General features: G+C 35.4%; 1 protein-coding gene across 1 annotated transcript in view; it reads left to right on the top strand.

The window, feature by feature from the left end:
- The window catches only part of KLHDC1 (kelch domain containing 1), a gene marked incomplete at its 3' end in the record, with an annotated part of 43,171 nt that overhangs the window by 24,281 nt on the left and 3,248 nt on the right, over window positions 1-15,642 (top strand). The window contains exons 7-12 of the mRNA XM_079700563.1: window positions 2,714-2,797; window positions 3,274-3,332; window positions 6,471-6,583; window positions 8,100-8,172; window positions 12,433-12,517; window positions 14,181-14,233. Coding sequence (XP_079556689.1) covers window positions 2,714-2,797; window positions 3,274-3,332; window positions 6,471-6,583; window positions 8,100-8,172; window positions 12,433-12,517; window positions 14,181-14,233 — 467 coding nt within the window. The remainder of the gene's footprint in view (window positions 1-2,713; window positions 2,798-3,273; window positions 3,333-6,470; window positions 6,584-8,099; window positions 8,173-12,432; window positions 12,518-14,180; window positions 14,234-15,642) is intronic.

Below are 15,642 nucleotides of genomic sequence, written 5' to 3' on the forward strand. Positions count from 1 at the left end.
AGGGAGGTTCTGTGCAAAATAGCAAGTGTTACAAGGCTTGACCCTTCTCAGCATCCTCTTTTTCCAAGCAGTGCTTTTCAGGTTTTCAGTGCTCTTCTGTTCTCTTCTAATTTTGGAACTGATCAACTATCAGTCGATCATATTTGTTGATTGAATTTTCCTGCAGTCGGCATTTTAATGTTAAGATTTGTGTATTAATGAAATAAAAGCATCTTATCTCTGTTAAAATAATTTCGTATCAGCAAGCAGGTGGAGAGAAATATTACTGAGACTGGATCTACTGAAACTCATCCTGGATCTCTTTCAGGCCTCTTAACGCTCTGCTCCCTTAGAGAATAAGCAAGAGTCTGGAGTTACTGCAGGCATATTTTTAGAATGTGCTCCTTGGGATAAGTGAACTGAGGTAGCTTATAATTAGTTCTTTGGACTTCAGGTCTTTCTGTTGTGACTCCTTCTCTCTCTCCTTACCTTAATCCGTACCCCTTCCCCCCTTCTGCACCAACAGCCTAACAGGCACTGACACTCTTTCAGTTAGTGTTTAACAGTATTTTCACTGTGATTTCTCTGATTATTTCTTCAAATAAGTTCTTACATTGTTTATATTATATCTGAAGGTTTTTCTGATGTGGTTGCAGCTAGAATTTGTTCCCTTTATTTTTTAGAGACATTCCTAAATTAATTAATTGTTCCTAAATATCTGCAGCAAAAGGAAAGGTAACATGGTAGAGTGTAAGAGTTATTGCTGTTGAAGTTGAAGAAACTGGTTGAAAAGAACTGTGTACTTTCAGATAAGCCGTATATTGTCATCTGTTAAATGGAAAGTTGAAAGTGTTTTCCTACATGGGACTTTTAACCCTATGAAAACAGTAGAATATAATAGTGGTCTTTGGGTTATTTTCAGTATTTCAAACGACCTAATAAGCATTGTGCATTATTTACGCAGTTAGCCACACAGGCTAATGCAAATGCCATTACTTTGTTTTTGTTTGGACTGGTATGAACTCAGTTTATTCAGAAGCTTTGGTTGGATATTAAATGTATTTCATAAATAAAAAAGGAGAAAGTCAATATTTATTTCATAATGAATGTGTATATAGTAGAAGAATTTTTCCAGAATTTCAGATCAGGGATGGGACAATAGAACTTTTGTTTTGTTGGAAGTGTTGGGAACTGCAACACAAATGGTTCTCTCTCATTTATTTAAGTGTTATATAGGTAATATCTGAATTATTTCTTACCATGTTGACCTCATAATTATTCAAGTAAAAAAGTCTAGGAGGTTATGATATTGGATGTAGTGCTTAAATTTCCTGTGCCCGCATTCGGTAGCCAATGAGCTGAAAATGTTGGGTTCTTTCAGAACTTGGAATTAAATACATACACAAAAGTACCCACCATGAACACATGGAAATTATGCAGAAAATTCTTCCTTCAAATCTTATTCATTAATCTACCCATTATACCCTCTCTTTTCCCACCAACCCCAAACTTCTCTGAAGAAAAGATCTGCTATATTTATTCAAAGTAAAGTATAAAGAAGTATTATCAGTTAATGTGAAGAGTTTTAGTAAGAGAGAAACACTGGCTTAAGCCAAGAGTGAAGTTCTTATTGTGGAATTTGAAGCATCAAGAGTTTTGGGGGGCAGATTGATTTTTTTTCAAGTCTCTGAGATCATCACACAGTGTACTACTGCTCACTCATATTAATATTAACTCTGTGTGTGTGTGTGTGTGTGTGTATGACTGAGAGAGAGAGAGGGAGAGAGGAGAGAGATGAAAAGGGAGGGAAAGAGGGGTGGGATGGGCAAGGGAGAGAAAGAAAATGTTTTTAAATATTTATATTTTAAGCTAAAATTTATGTGAAATTTTTTTTCTTTTTTTTAATACATTTATTTATTTATTTATTTTGGCTGCGTTGGGTCTTCATTGCTGTGTGCGGGTTTTCTCTAGATGGGGCGAGCGGGGGCTACTCTTCGTTGCCGTGCATGGGCTCCTCACTGTGGTCTTCTAATTGCGGTGGCTTCTCTTGTTGTGGAGCACGGGCTCTAGGCGCCCGGGCTCAGTAGTTGTGGTGCATGGGCTTAGTTGCTCCACGGCATGTGGGATCTTCCCGGACCAGGGCTTGAACCCATGTCCCCTGCACTGGCAGGCGGATTCCCAACCACGGTGCCACCAGGGAAGTCCCTATGTGAAATCTTATTTTGCCAAATAGTGTCAGGCATTTAAGAAAAACACTTTAAAAAGTAAAGATCAGGGACTTCCCTGGTGGTCCAGTGGTTAAGAATCTGCCTTCCAATGCAGGGGATGTGGGTTCAATCCCTGGTTTGCTGTGGGGCAGCTAAGCCCTCACACCACATCTACTGAGCCCTCATGCCTCAACTAGAGAGCCCACGCGCCACAATGAAAGATCCTGCATGCTGCAACTAAGACCCAACACAGCCAAAAAAAAATAATAATTAAAAAAATAATAATAAATCAGTCAATATTGTAAAAAAAAAAGTAAAAATCAGGGTGAATAAATGTAATTCCTTAAGAGTAGTATTTGTCTATAATTATTACTATTGAGAATGAACTTTTGCATTAAGGTTTTGAATTAAGTTACATAGGTAATGGTAACTTAGCAGTCAAGTATTTCTCATACTGAGCATAGGAATGTGACTTCATTATAGATGTTTCAAGCCTTTGCTCTCCATTTTCTGATCTCTGCTTGCAGGGTGGTGTTCCACCGCAGCCACGAGCCGCGCATACGTGTGCAGTTCTCGGAAATAAGGGCTATATCTTTGGCGGACGTGTTTTGGTTAGTGTTTTTTATGAAAATGGTCTTTAATCTTTGATACTTCTTACAAAAATTGATCCTTTGATTTTGTGGAATAGCTGAACGTTCAAATAGTCTAGAGGTTAAAATGCCATTCAATAATAACTTTTTAAAATCTTCTGTTCCCTAAACGGACCATACATGAGTAATCACAGATGATTATAAATCATATTTTAATGGGGGAGAATCCTTCACTTCAGTGATTTATCAGAAAAGTTTAATTTCTTATTATCTGAGTCTTGTTAGTTTAAACTCATTTTTTCCTTTCCCCCTTGACACATTAATTTGGTAGCTCTATGCTAATTTTATTAATGCTTAGCATTGTTTCCCAATATATAAACTTCTGATGTTAAGTAAAATAGAGTTAATCCATTTTTAATCTGAATTTATTTTAAAACCAAAATTTTAGCCCATGAAATATGTAAAACACTGACCAATTTCATACACTTTTATTTTAGCAAACTAGGATGAATGATTTGCACTATCTAAACTTAGATACCTGGACCTGGTCTGGAAGGTAAGTTCGAAATTTAAGTATGTTTTAATCTGTAGGCATTTTTGTGTGTGGGGTGTGTGTGTGTGTGTGTGTGTGTGTGTGTCTGCCTGCACAGACGTGTGCACACATGCATGGTATAACCCAAACTCGGTTTTGTAAAACTGAACTGATATTTTCTTCCCCTTCATATTGTTTGCCTAAGCAAGGAATATATAGATTTCAATATAGAGTTCGTTCTTTAACTAGACTATATAAAACATGAGAACACTAGCAGTTGAAAATTGATTATGTAAAAGTACTGGTTTTATACTACATATTCTTGAGGACTGGTCAGTAGAACAAATGAAGTTTTAATGGGGTCATCACAGGTCAACGGATAACCGAGTGAGTCAGATTTTATTGCTCATAATATATATTTAGCAATAGAATAAATATATTTAGCTATCAATTCAGCTGTTCATGTAATGAGTTGGAATCAGACCTATATATTATGCCAAAGTATAAATGCTATTTAAAATAAAACCTCAAAAGTGCTAGAAGAAAATATCGCAGATTATCTTTAAAATCTTGGCATGGAAAAAGCTTTTATAAAGATGATATAAACCCAAAATTCATAAATTAAAAGACTGATTGATAAGACCATTTAAGAATTAAATATTTCTGTGTAGAAATATATACAACAAAAAGTTAAAAAGCAAATTGGAAAATGCAAACAAAAAACAAACTAGAAGTAATATTTACAGTATTTCTAACCAAAAGGGCTAAGATTCATAAGAACTCAGAAAATCAGTAAGAAATAGACAAATAAGCCAATAAAAGTGAACAAAGAACATGAATGAGCAACTCATAGAAGAATAAAAATATGCAGAAATTATTTTTAAAAGATGTCCAACTTCATAAGTTATTAAAGAAATTGAAATAAAAATAATAGTTTTAACTTACCAGATAAAAATAATTACAAATGATCAGTTTGTGCTAGGTTGTAACACAATTAGTGGGAGTTTAAATTGGTATAATTTTCTGGAGGGTAGTCTGGTAATATGTTTAAAATATAAAATGGAATTTCTACTTTGATCCAGAATTCCTCCTAAGACAAAAATTGGACAAGTGTTTATATGTGTGTGCATTTATGTATGTGTGTGTGCACACACAACAAAGATGTTTATTGCAACATTATTTATAAAAGCAAAAACATGACATCAACCCTCATGTCCGTAAGTGGGGGTTGTTTAAATCATGATGCATTTGCCCAATGAGCTGCTGTACTTCCATTACCAAAGGACAATATGCTTCATGGAAATATTCTGAAACATATTAGTTGAATGAAAACAATTGAACAGAGTATATGATCCTATTTGTATATTTTTAATAAATGTCTTTATATGTGCATTAAAGTTAGGAAAGATATATACCAAATTATTAATGTTATTGCTGGAGGACAGGATTATAGGAGAACTGTCCCTTTTAAAAACTATTTTTGTGGTTGTTGAATGTTTTGTAACCCAAATGTTTTTTATAGTTAACAAAAACAGTAAAAATATTTCCATTTTGGAAAAAATAAATTACATCTTCTACCAACGGCCCATGTTATTCTGGAGCATTCTGGAATGTTGGAGAATGGTGTGATCTCACCTCCTAAATTAGTTAAAGTTTTGTGCTTATGGTTTTGGGTTTTGTTTTTTTTTTTTTGCGGTACGTGGGCCTCTCACTGTTGTGGCCTCTCCCGTTGCGGAGCACAGGCTCCGGACGCACAGGCTCAGCAGCCATGGCTCATGGGCCCAGCCGCTCCATGGCATGTGGGATCTTCCTGGACCGGGGCATGAACCTGTGTCCCCTGCATCAGCAGGTGGACTCTCAACCACTGCGCCACCAGGGAAACCCTATGGTTTTGTTTTGTTTTTTTTGGCTGCACCACGCGACATGTGGGATCTTAGTTCCCTGAGCAGGGATCAAACCCGTGCCCACTACAGTGGAAGCACGGAGTCTTAACCACTAGATGGCCAGAGAAGTCCCTGTGCTTATGTTTTTATTTCTGTTTTTATTTTAAGAATATGACAGTATTTGTTTGAAATCTTTAGAGGTTTATCCTGGATCTGGAGTGGCTTGCATACTTTTATTTTGAAGTTAGAGTAGCATTTTCAGGAAATTCTACAATAAATAGACCAAAGTAAACAGCAACAGCAACAACAAAATCCCATAATATCCTTAAGGAAGTCAGCTGAAAATACAAAATTAAATGTGAAACAACAGTAAAAAATGACAGACATGAAAATATTTATGTTAAAAACCTGAGGAAGTTTTACTGATTAACTAACAGTGAAGCCAAATCCAGCCTCTGAGCACTGACACCAAATTAAATCTCGGAGACAGAGTTTTGGGTGAAGTAAAAAAGAATAGCTTTATTGCTTTGCTAGGCAAAGGGAGCCACAGCAAGCTAATGCCCTCAAAACTGTGTGTCCCAACCAGGGGGAGCCTGTGAGGAGTCTTATAGTCCAGGGGCGGGGTTGCTGATAAGGATCAGGGTACGTGCAGGGCCCACATTCCTTCAATCCAGAGGTCATCTGGTGTCAGGTGGTGATGGGCAAACTGTGACCTTCTCTGGAATGAAACATGCTTCATCATGTAGTTAACATCTTGCATTTGGTGGGGGTTTCAGTTCAGCAGAGGAGCTCAAAGGTATTATGTGTATCCCTTGAGGCAGAACCAGGACCCTGCCCAAAGGCTGCACTATTGTTTCTTGACTGCTCCTCCCTTGTGTCTGCATCCTCTCCCTTCCCTGATTAGCAGCTGTTTGAACCTACCCTTTGGAACTCAGGGAAGGTGACACAGAAAGGCTTTTGTGCCCAGGAGCCCCACTGGGTCCGGCTTGGTTTCAATAGGGATGATGCTCGGTATGCATTGTGAATAACTGGGAATTGACTTTTTAATTTTCAGTCTATGTTCTAGCCAAGTGGGATAGACATTAAATGGAAAGAAATTGTGTAAATTCTTCAAGAATTTAAGAATGTTTTTAAAATATTCTTGTAGGTGGGATTAGTAGAATCAAAAATTTTTATACTAGGAAGGGCAGTTTTTTCTTTTGAGATCTGAGATGATCAAAAAACTTTTATTTTGACTAACACAGTACCTAGATTCTTTTATTTTTTTCCCTCACCACAGGATTCCAATTAATGGAGAAAACCCCAAACATCGGTCATGGCATACTTTAACACCAATAGCTGATGATACGCTTTTCCTATTTGGTGGACTAAGTGCAGACAATATTCCATTAAGTAAGTTGATTAAAGTTTAACCTACAGTTAACATTTTATTCTTTTTTTTACTTGATTGTATTTGATACTTAAGGTATTTTTACTTTTCTGATTTTCTGGTTTACCTTTATCCCCAACTATGTGGTTGCATCATGAATTAGAAGTAGAAGGCCCCTTTCCTTCCGTACCCTTGCCTGTCTAAGTTCTCCTGTTTCCTAGTGTAGGGAAAGGAAGAGTGGTTGAACCTAGAGGAATTAAAGACCCTTTCAACTATAGTATTTCTGATTTTGTGTCTTCCTAATTTTTGATCCAGATGCTTATACTATAGGCTAGACTGGGGATTAGAAGAGGAACCTTTCCCAGGAAGCTCTAGAAATACAAGATGGGAAGGCCAGTTGCTTCTCTTTTTGTTCCAGAACTATAAAGGAAAGTGCTTAGCTAGAGTTTTTTAACTCCTGTTCCTGCTCATCCCAATGGCTGTGAGTTTTGTAATACAGTTTTTCTTTCACTAGTATAATTGTGGCACCAAGAAAGACAAGTGACCAAGAATATCCGCTTAGTTTGACAAGTGTCTTGTAATTTAACACAGAAGTTTTCTATGGCTAGAGACATTTTTCTTAAGAAACGTTATATACCATTAAAACCATTTATATAATTTTATATAGGATCTAAAAACAACTGTTTGTTTTTCAACAAAAATTTATTGAGCATCAACTGTGTATCTGGCAGTCTTCTGGCCAATAAATGCCAGATGCTGGTTGGAGGAACAGCAGTTCCTCTAGGGGATGTTAGTTACTGTAGATTATTATACTTCTCTAATTTGTGAGGTTTTTAATTAAAAAGGATTTGGAATCTAATTTAAAAACTAACATCTATACATCTTAAATATATACAGTATTGTATGTCAATTATATCTCAATAAAACTGGAAGAAAAAAACCTAAAATCTATCCATTTCACTAAGAGTTGTTTAATATCGTATCTTCATGAGCTCTACTGTTTCAAATTCCTATTTGCTTTTTTTCATCATTGAACTATGGAGAATTAAATGTCTTAACTCCTAGTCTAGTCAGTTTCCTCCCTCAAAGATTCAGCTGAAGAAATGGTCATATGGGTATCAGATGATACCGAGAAATTACTTTTAGTTTTGTTGACTGTGACGGTGGCATTGTGGTTAAGTGATAATAACATGGTGGCTGTGTAAAAAATGTCCAGTTTTTTTTAGTGATGCTCACTGAAATACGTTTGGAGAAAATGATAAGAGCTAGGATTCGTTTTAGAAGAATTCAGCAACAAGAATAACAAAAAGAGATAAATGGAGCACATATGGTAAAATCTTAGTAGTTGTTGAATCTGGGTTATATGAAGGTTCATTGTCATGTTCACTTGACTTTCGTACATGTTTGAGAATTTTTATGATAAAATATGCACATGCACAAAAAATAGTCATATAAATGTAGCATGATAAATTTGGGGAAAAAATTAAAATTTTATCCCAAAGACCTAATCTTAATTTCTGAACTGTCATAATATTGCAGGTGATGGTTGGATTCATAATGTCTTAACAAATTGTTGGAAACAGCTTACACATTTACCTAAAACAAAACCCAGGTAAGTCTAGAAGTTGACAAATAAGTAAAATAGTTAAGAATTTTAAAGTATTAAAATGTAGCACTGAATTTATAGTGTTTGCCGTTAAAACCAGAAACCATCAGGAAGGATATCTTTCAAATAAGCGTGATGTTACCCAAATAATTTAACTATAATTCTAATTATATCTGATTGTAGAAAGGAACTATTCAGTTTCTATCCATATTTGTATATTTGAAAATTTTATTCTTTTAGGTAAATGTATAATCTTGCCTGATAAATGTGAAAAGGCTAAGAAATTGAAAGTATGATATAATGTTAATATTTTTAATTAGACAAGAATGGGGTTGGCTTTAGTAGTAGTTATTTGGGTTTGGAAGAGATTTAGAGCAGTTTAATGAGGAAATTGCTTTCATGTTGATCAAGTAGATGACAGATTATTATTTTTCTTTATTAACTGTACAATGTATTCATTAATGTAAATTTCTTAAAAAAGGAAACAGTTGTTTGTGGTATATTATAGAGTAAAAAACTGTAGAAAAATATACTATTATTAGACTGCAAAGAAAATCACATTCGTACTGTATTTTTTTCTTATTTGACTGAATAGTATGATACATATTCATAGGAGATTCAAATTCAGTACCTTATAATCATTATGGTTAGTAATTTTATTCTTTTTCATGCCATGTATTTCAGAATTTTTTTACTATAGATTATTTATATTAATGTGAAGTCAGTCAATGATTATTAATGCATGTTAATGATATGCATTTCAGACATTTAATAACAAGTAACTTACTTGAGAAAAAGGCCTGAAAATATTTATATGTAAATATATATATATATCATTGTGTATATCTATATTAATATGCACAATACATTTAGAGTTTATCATAACTACATGTGTATCATAACTACATTCTTATATTTTCATGTATAAAAATTCAGTGGAATGTATTATTTTAGCAATTCTGGATCTTTTGAAATACATTGTTTAAAGAGTTTTATGTTAAATTCAGGAGCCCAGTGTTCTAGTCCTTGCTCAGCTACCACTTGGCTTTTTGGCTTTGGGAAAGTCACTTAAAGAAACTGAGCATCAATTTCTTCATCTGTGAAATGAGGGAGTTGGACTAGATGAGCTCTTAGTTCTCTTTCATTTGTTTGATTGTGTGAATGAATTAATTATAGACCAAAGTGGTAGTAAGAATATGTTTAATTTTCAATTGCTCCTATTTTATATTTCAATCCTTAATGGGTAATCAGAGCCATAGAACTATTATCAGTAATATATAGTTAGAACTGAGCTATGTAAAGAGATTTCTTTGAATTCAGCTAATGTGTCATGTAAATCATATGCTTTATTAGAATGTTTAGGTAATAAGTTTAGAGCAGCTGTGAGAGGACATAAACTATCTGTCTGTAGAAAAAACATCAGGTTGAAAGCTAGATGTCACCAAAATCAAGGCAGGAAAGGCTTTCCAGTGTTCCTCGATGATGAAGTCCAGGCCAGAGTTTCCCTAAGGCAGATAAGACAGAGGCAGATCTATCTTCAGGTATGAGGTGAGGAGGAGAACAGGTGGGATACAGTTTAGTGTAAGGAGAACATATATATGTGTATATATACTAATTTTTTATGAAAGTAAGAATTTACTTAACATCTAAATGTATATTGTGAAAACTTTTCCAAGTTATAATTTGAAATGTAAGCTGCTCAATTCTCCTCTTGTAATTCTGTGGAAAGTTTCTTAACTTTGGTACTATTGACATTTTGGATCAAATTATTCTTTGTTGTTAGGGGTATCCTGTGCATGTGTAGAAGCATCTCTGGCCTTTACCCAGTAGATGCCAGTAGTACTGTGCCCACTCCCCCCGCCCTCCCCCAACACACACCTGGAATTGTGACAATCAGAAATATCTCCAGATATTGTCAAATGTCCCCCTGGGGGCAAAATCGTCCCTGGTTGAGAACCACCATCCTACAGTGTAACACTCTCTTCTCCAGGTGTCATCTTAGATAAAACTGTGCTTGGGTGAATAGCATCTATATAGCCATATCTGATCGCCTATATAGGTGGCTATCAGCAAGGTCCCTTTTTTGTGTGTCTGTAAAAGATGTCCCATAAGGTGTTGATATATAGAGCCTTAGGCATTGTTGGATCCATGAGTATTTCCAAGGTTACACATGGCTTTCTGTCCTGGAAATTAAGCTGTTCCTTCCTATGAGGGAATTTGTTATACTCTATCTCCTTCCCTCAGTCCCGCCTCCAATCCCCATCCCCAACCCCACAGCATAATCTGAGTGTTGCTGAAGATCTGTGTCAATTTATGTTGTAACATACAAGTTGGAGAATTGGGCAGAGTATTTCACAAACAAAATTTCTAATGACTCAGTCCTATTCTGGGTCCCAGGTGCATTTGTCCTTGAATGTGTCATGATTGTTTGAGAAAACTATTTTAACAAATTGTGCATAAGCCCACTGTTTGCATTTGTGGAAATTAAATTAAAAGGATTAATGTACTAAAAATAAGGCACGTGGTAATAAAAGACGTGATAATATATAATTGTTTGGGGCATCCGATGCTTCAGCAATCTGGCCTATTAAGAAAAGTGGGACTTCCCTGGCGGTCCAGTGGTTAAGACTCCACACTCCCAATGCAGTGGGCACGGGTTCGGGGAACTAAGATCCCACATGCTGCACAGTGTGGCCAAAAAAAAAAAAGTGATCAAGTACTCTCAGAGTCAATGCAATGATTCTGCAAAACTTTTAATTTATTTTCTAAAATTGAGAAATTTATGTGTACTTTTTTCTCAGACCCACAGAAACATTAAATTTTATAAAACTATAACATTATTTTTGGTAAATAATGTGAAATTAGAAATGGATATGAGCTATCAGACCATTTCCAAAACAGCATTAGATGCTCTGCTTCTTTATGAAATAATTTGTTTATTTAATCACTGAGTAAGTTATGCTAGTATTTTGTGTTTGCTTTTGTTAATCAGAAGTTTTTGAGCACCTGCTGGATGCAGAACACCCTATTAAGCATTTTTAAGAATATAAAATTAGATTACTCAGATTCCAGTGGTGTGCTGGTAAACAGTTAACAGTCGCTCTCCAGGAAAAACAAAACCAAAAAAAAGAAAAGCCCTAGTTTGTAGCATTTGCTGATTTGCACCATGGCCAATGTGATATCATTGAGCATGGAGTTGATAGGCACAGTCAGCTTTACACCACTGGGGCCATTTTTGACCTTAAGGACCTTATATATAGTCTTCATAGGGAGTTAGGAGACAAATTACATCAAACAATTAAAGTAGTATATAGAACAATTTGTCTTCAAATGTGAGTTAGGAGATTATAAAATAAGCACATAAATGTTGAAAGGTGCTGAACAGAGAGGGTAACAGAGCCAATTCGGGTGGTATTCGGAACACTTCCTGGGGATTTTGAGCCTGTTTTTAAGGCTCTGAGAGAGACTTCTTATTTTAAGCCCAAGAAGCAGGGTGAACTAACAAAAGCCTAGAAAGTGGTACAAGCTTTTCTCTTAGGGAATAAATGGACTTGGCTGAAATAGAGGGTTCATTTGGGGAAAGGCAAGAATTAAAATTTATGGGGGAAAAATAGCTATTGGTCTTAAATTTTTGGCTGAGAAAAGTGGCAGATATGCTTCCTGATCAGGAAATGTCCATGGTTAAAAACAATAAATATTTGAAAAATATTATTTATCAGCTATAAGTAGCTGGAAGAGATTAGAGACAGAGAAATAAGGAACGTGTATGGTATTCTGTACCCAGGGTGATAAGTAGTGTGACACTGTTAATGTAAGGAGAATGACCAATTGGATTTGTCCGGTGGTGGGGACCAGAGAACAGGGAAGGAAGTCAAAGTGATGAGAACAGCACCATGGCAGATAGCAATAAGAAAACTATTTTTGCAATAAGCTGATCAGTTCTTTTTTAAATTGTTTTATTTCATGATAATATCTATGAAATAAAGAGGTTAGAAAAAGGTCGGAGGATATAATAAGAAAGAGTTATTGGGAAGCCTCTCTTTCATTGAAACAATGTGATTTAATGAACCCTAGAATCTAATTCTCTAATAATTCTAGAGAAATCTTTAAAATCTAACCCCTTTGAGGATATGACAAAGGCTCAAGTTCAGTCATACCCCTTTTGAAATAGATTGAATTTTAGAGTGTGCAATTTAAAATTGGTTTATATGTAATGTACAGTTTCTTCCTTGATAGTATTTCACTGTTTATAATTTTCAATCATAGGTTATGGCACACAGCCTGTTTGGGAAAAGAAAATGAAATAATGGTATTTGGTGGGAGCAAAGATGATTTACTTTCCTTGGATACAGTAAGAAAATTTCAATTCTAAATATTTCCTCTGAGTAATTATGTTATTCAAACTAAATGGCTGTTCAAAAAGATTGTTGATACTCCCACATTGAAAAATATGGAAGGGCATGAAATGTTACACTGTTGTACGATTAATCTTAAGAATGAGTGGCTTTTGTGAAGCATTTCAGGATATTTGGGCTTTACAAATCAAAATAGGTCTATTAACTTCATTAGTCAAATTATTAAGAAGAGCTTCTAAAGGATGACTCTTCGTTTCTCTTTGACCCTCCCCGTAGTCCCGAGTGTTGATAATTTTATTGAATTAAAATATTTGTACACAATATTTGGTGCATAAAAAGAATATATATATAAAGTGTATATAAACTACTAAGTATAATAATAAGTACTTGTGAAATTTGCTACCTAACTTGATAACTAGAACATTATCAATGCTAGCTTCTCCCTTCAAGAGGAAACTACTTTAGAATGTTTAAAGTGTATTTTTTTTAATTTTATGTGCCTTTTGCCACTGCTTCACCCCTGTTTTACATTTGAGTTTAAAGCATTCTAATTTTAAAATCTGATAAAACTAAAGTGAAAGGAATAAACGAGTAGCATTTGGAAAGTATTGTTCTTCCACTCCTTGCACCTTGGGAAATTCAGAGAGATGGCCACACTTACATTCTGTACATGATGGGCCAGGAGCTCAGGATTGCTCGCTCTGGTTTGCATAGGACACTTGGGAATGGCAGGCGCTGAGCCGTCAGGGATGCTCTACAATGAGACAGAGCCCACCAGAGGGCCCCAGTGCCCTTTCACCTCTTCAGGCGTAGTTATCTCCAGAGTTGTTCCTATGGAGTGGTGAACCCTGAGATAAGGTGGCTTTTCTCCAGGGAATTTGGTTTATTTTAAGGTTCTGAGGCCTCCAACTTAAATGTTATGTGTAGTGAAAGTTTTAGAACTTTCTTTGGCTGAGAATTCAGTGCTTCAATAAAAGATTAAAACTACAACTTTACCTAAAAAGCAACTTTTGTGGTTTGTCTTCTTTTTCTTGGCACTAGAAATCTTTATTTAGGATATAAAGTTTATCATTAAAATATGAATTCTGATTAAAATCATGATCATAAATTATGAAATCTAAAGACCTATTTGAAAATATTAGAAAAATTTTCTGCTGACTCCTCCACATTAACTTTTAGATGAGTCATTATTCAGAAAATCTTCTGGATCTGTGATTTTCAAATTAGGAATTCCCAGAGAATCTGTCACCTGGAAAAGGGGAACAGAATAAAGAGATTTTAAAATGAGTCATTTGGAAGAAAAAAGTTCTGCTTAAAAACCAAAAAACTTGAAAACCACTACTATTCTCATTTTGAAACCACTGTCTTAAAGGGAAAACATGTTTCTAATTTTAAAATTTGCAGTTATATAGGGTGTGGTTAGGTAGAAGTTTGGTCACTGAAAAAATGGTAACCACGTATCTAAAGTTTGTGTAGCTATCAGGTATGTGTATATTTGTGTGTGTGTGTGTGTGTGTGTGTGTGTGTGTGTGTGTGTGAATAGAGATTTATTTGCTGCTTTACATAATTTCTTTTACATTTATAAAATAAAAATATTTGATTATTGATGTATTTTATTTTTATCAAAAGTCTTGATAACTCCTTTTTTGTGTTGATTAGGGTCATTGTAATGATTTATTGATCTTTCAAACACAGCCTTATTCACTACTCAGGTAAGAAAATTCATTACTTTAAAACATATATGTTATTAATGTATGATAATTTCTTTCTTCTTCCTTTTTGGGAAACATTATAATATTTTTCAGGTAGATTATTACTTGAATTTAAGTTTACATCTTCCTAAGAGTATAATAAAATTTGTAATGATGAACCATATACCAATGTGATTTTTAAAAATTAAAATATAGAGTATAGTCACATTTTTGTTTTGTTTGTAAAACTGAATTTAGTTCATGTAGGAATGTTAAACATACTGTATTTCCTTGATTCTAGGCCTGACTTTTTTCATATTTTAACTTTTCTGAAATCAGAGTGTGTCTAGTAATAGACACACATATATATGAATTTAGTTTAGTAGAATTTCTTATTTTAACCCCAAAGTTGTTATTAAATCGGTGGTATGACTTACAGTGTATTAGCTGATATGCTTTTAATTTAAAAGGAATATATACAAAGTTTAGTGGGTGGATTGTGGAGCAAGCCCCTATTTCTGCCTGTGAGAGTCAGGAGGAGGGATTTGAGTGAAGAAGAAGTTGTCTAGTGAGCACGTGTGGGTATTTTATGCAGCAGGGATAACAGAGGTGAAGGCATGGGACAGAGGGAGGGAGGGGAAGAGAGAGACAGAGGAGCTCACATGCTCTGTGTCAAGGAGTGTGCTATAACTTCTAGACGTTCCACAGCTTAAACCACATGAAAACCATAGCTCAAACTGGACATTCCTGAAGTCTTTCTTAGCCACTCCTTCTGTAACTGCTGTGGTTTCCAAACTTGTCTGGACATCAGAATCTCATGGGGATCTTCAAGAAATATTGATGCCGGGCCTCCCTGGTGGCGCAGTGGTTGAGAGTCCGCCTGCCGATGCAGGGGATACGGGTTCGTGCCCCGGTCTGGGAGGATCCCATATGCCGCGGAGCGGCTGGGCCCGTGAGCCATGGCTGCTGAGCCTGCGCGTCCGGAGCCTGTGCTCCGCAACGGGAGAGGCCACAACAGTGAGAGGCCCGCATACCACAAAAAAAAAAAAAAAAAAAAAAAAAAAAAAAGAAATATTGATGCCTGTGTTCCAACCCCACAGATTGTGATTTGATTGGTCTGAGGTATGGTCTGTACTTTGGGATTTTTGAAAGTACCGAAGGTAATTCCATTGTGCAAAGTTTAGAAATAACTAGTGGAATGATTTATCCTGCCTTGTATTGTTACTTAACTTTTGTTGTGAACATAACCACTTTCCTTAAGTAGATTACAAGTTCTTTATATGCAGGGATCAATAAATATAATATTTGGGTGCCTAGTATGGGAAGGCGCTGTGCTGTGAAATGAAAAGCCATGACCTTTCCCTGAAATTGCTAAGAATATAGAAGGCAGGCTTTCAAACAACTATTATAGAAAAATAAAATTGCTTTAA

The sequence above is a fragment of the Hyperoodon ampullatus genome (genome assembly GCF_949752795.1).
Source record: "Hyperoodon ampullatus genome assembly, chromosome: 3".
NCBI lineage: Eukaryota > Metazoa > Chordata > Mammalia > Artiodactyla > Ziphiidae > Hyperoodon > Hyperoodon ampullatus.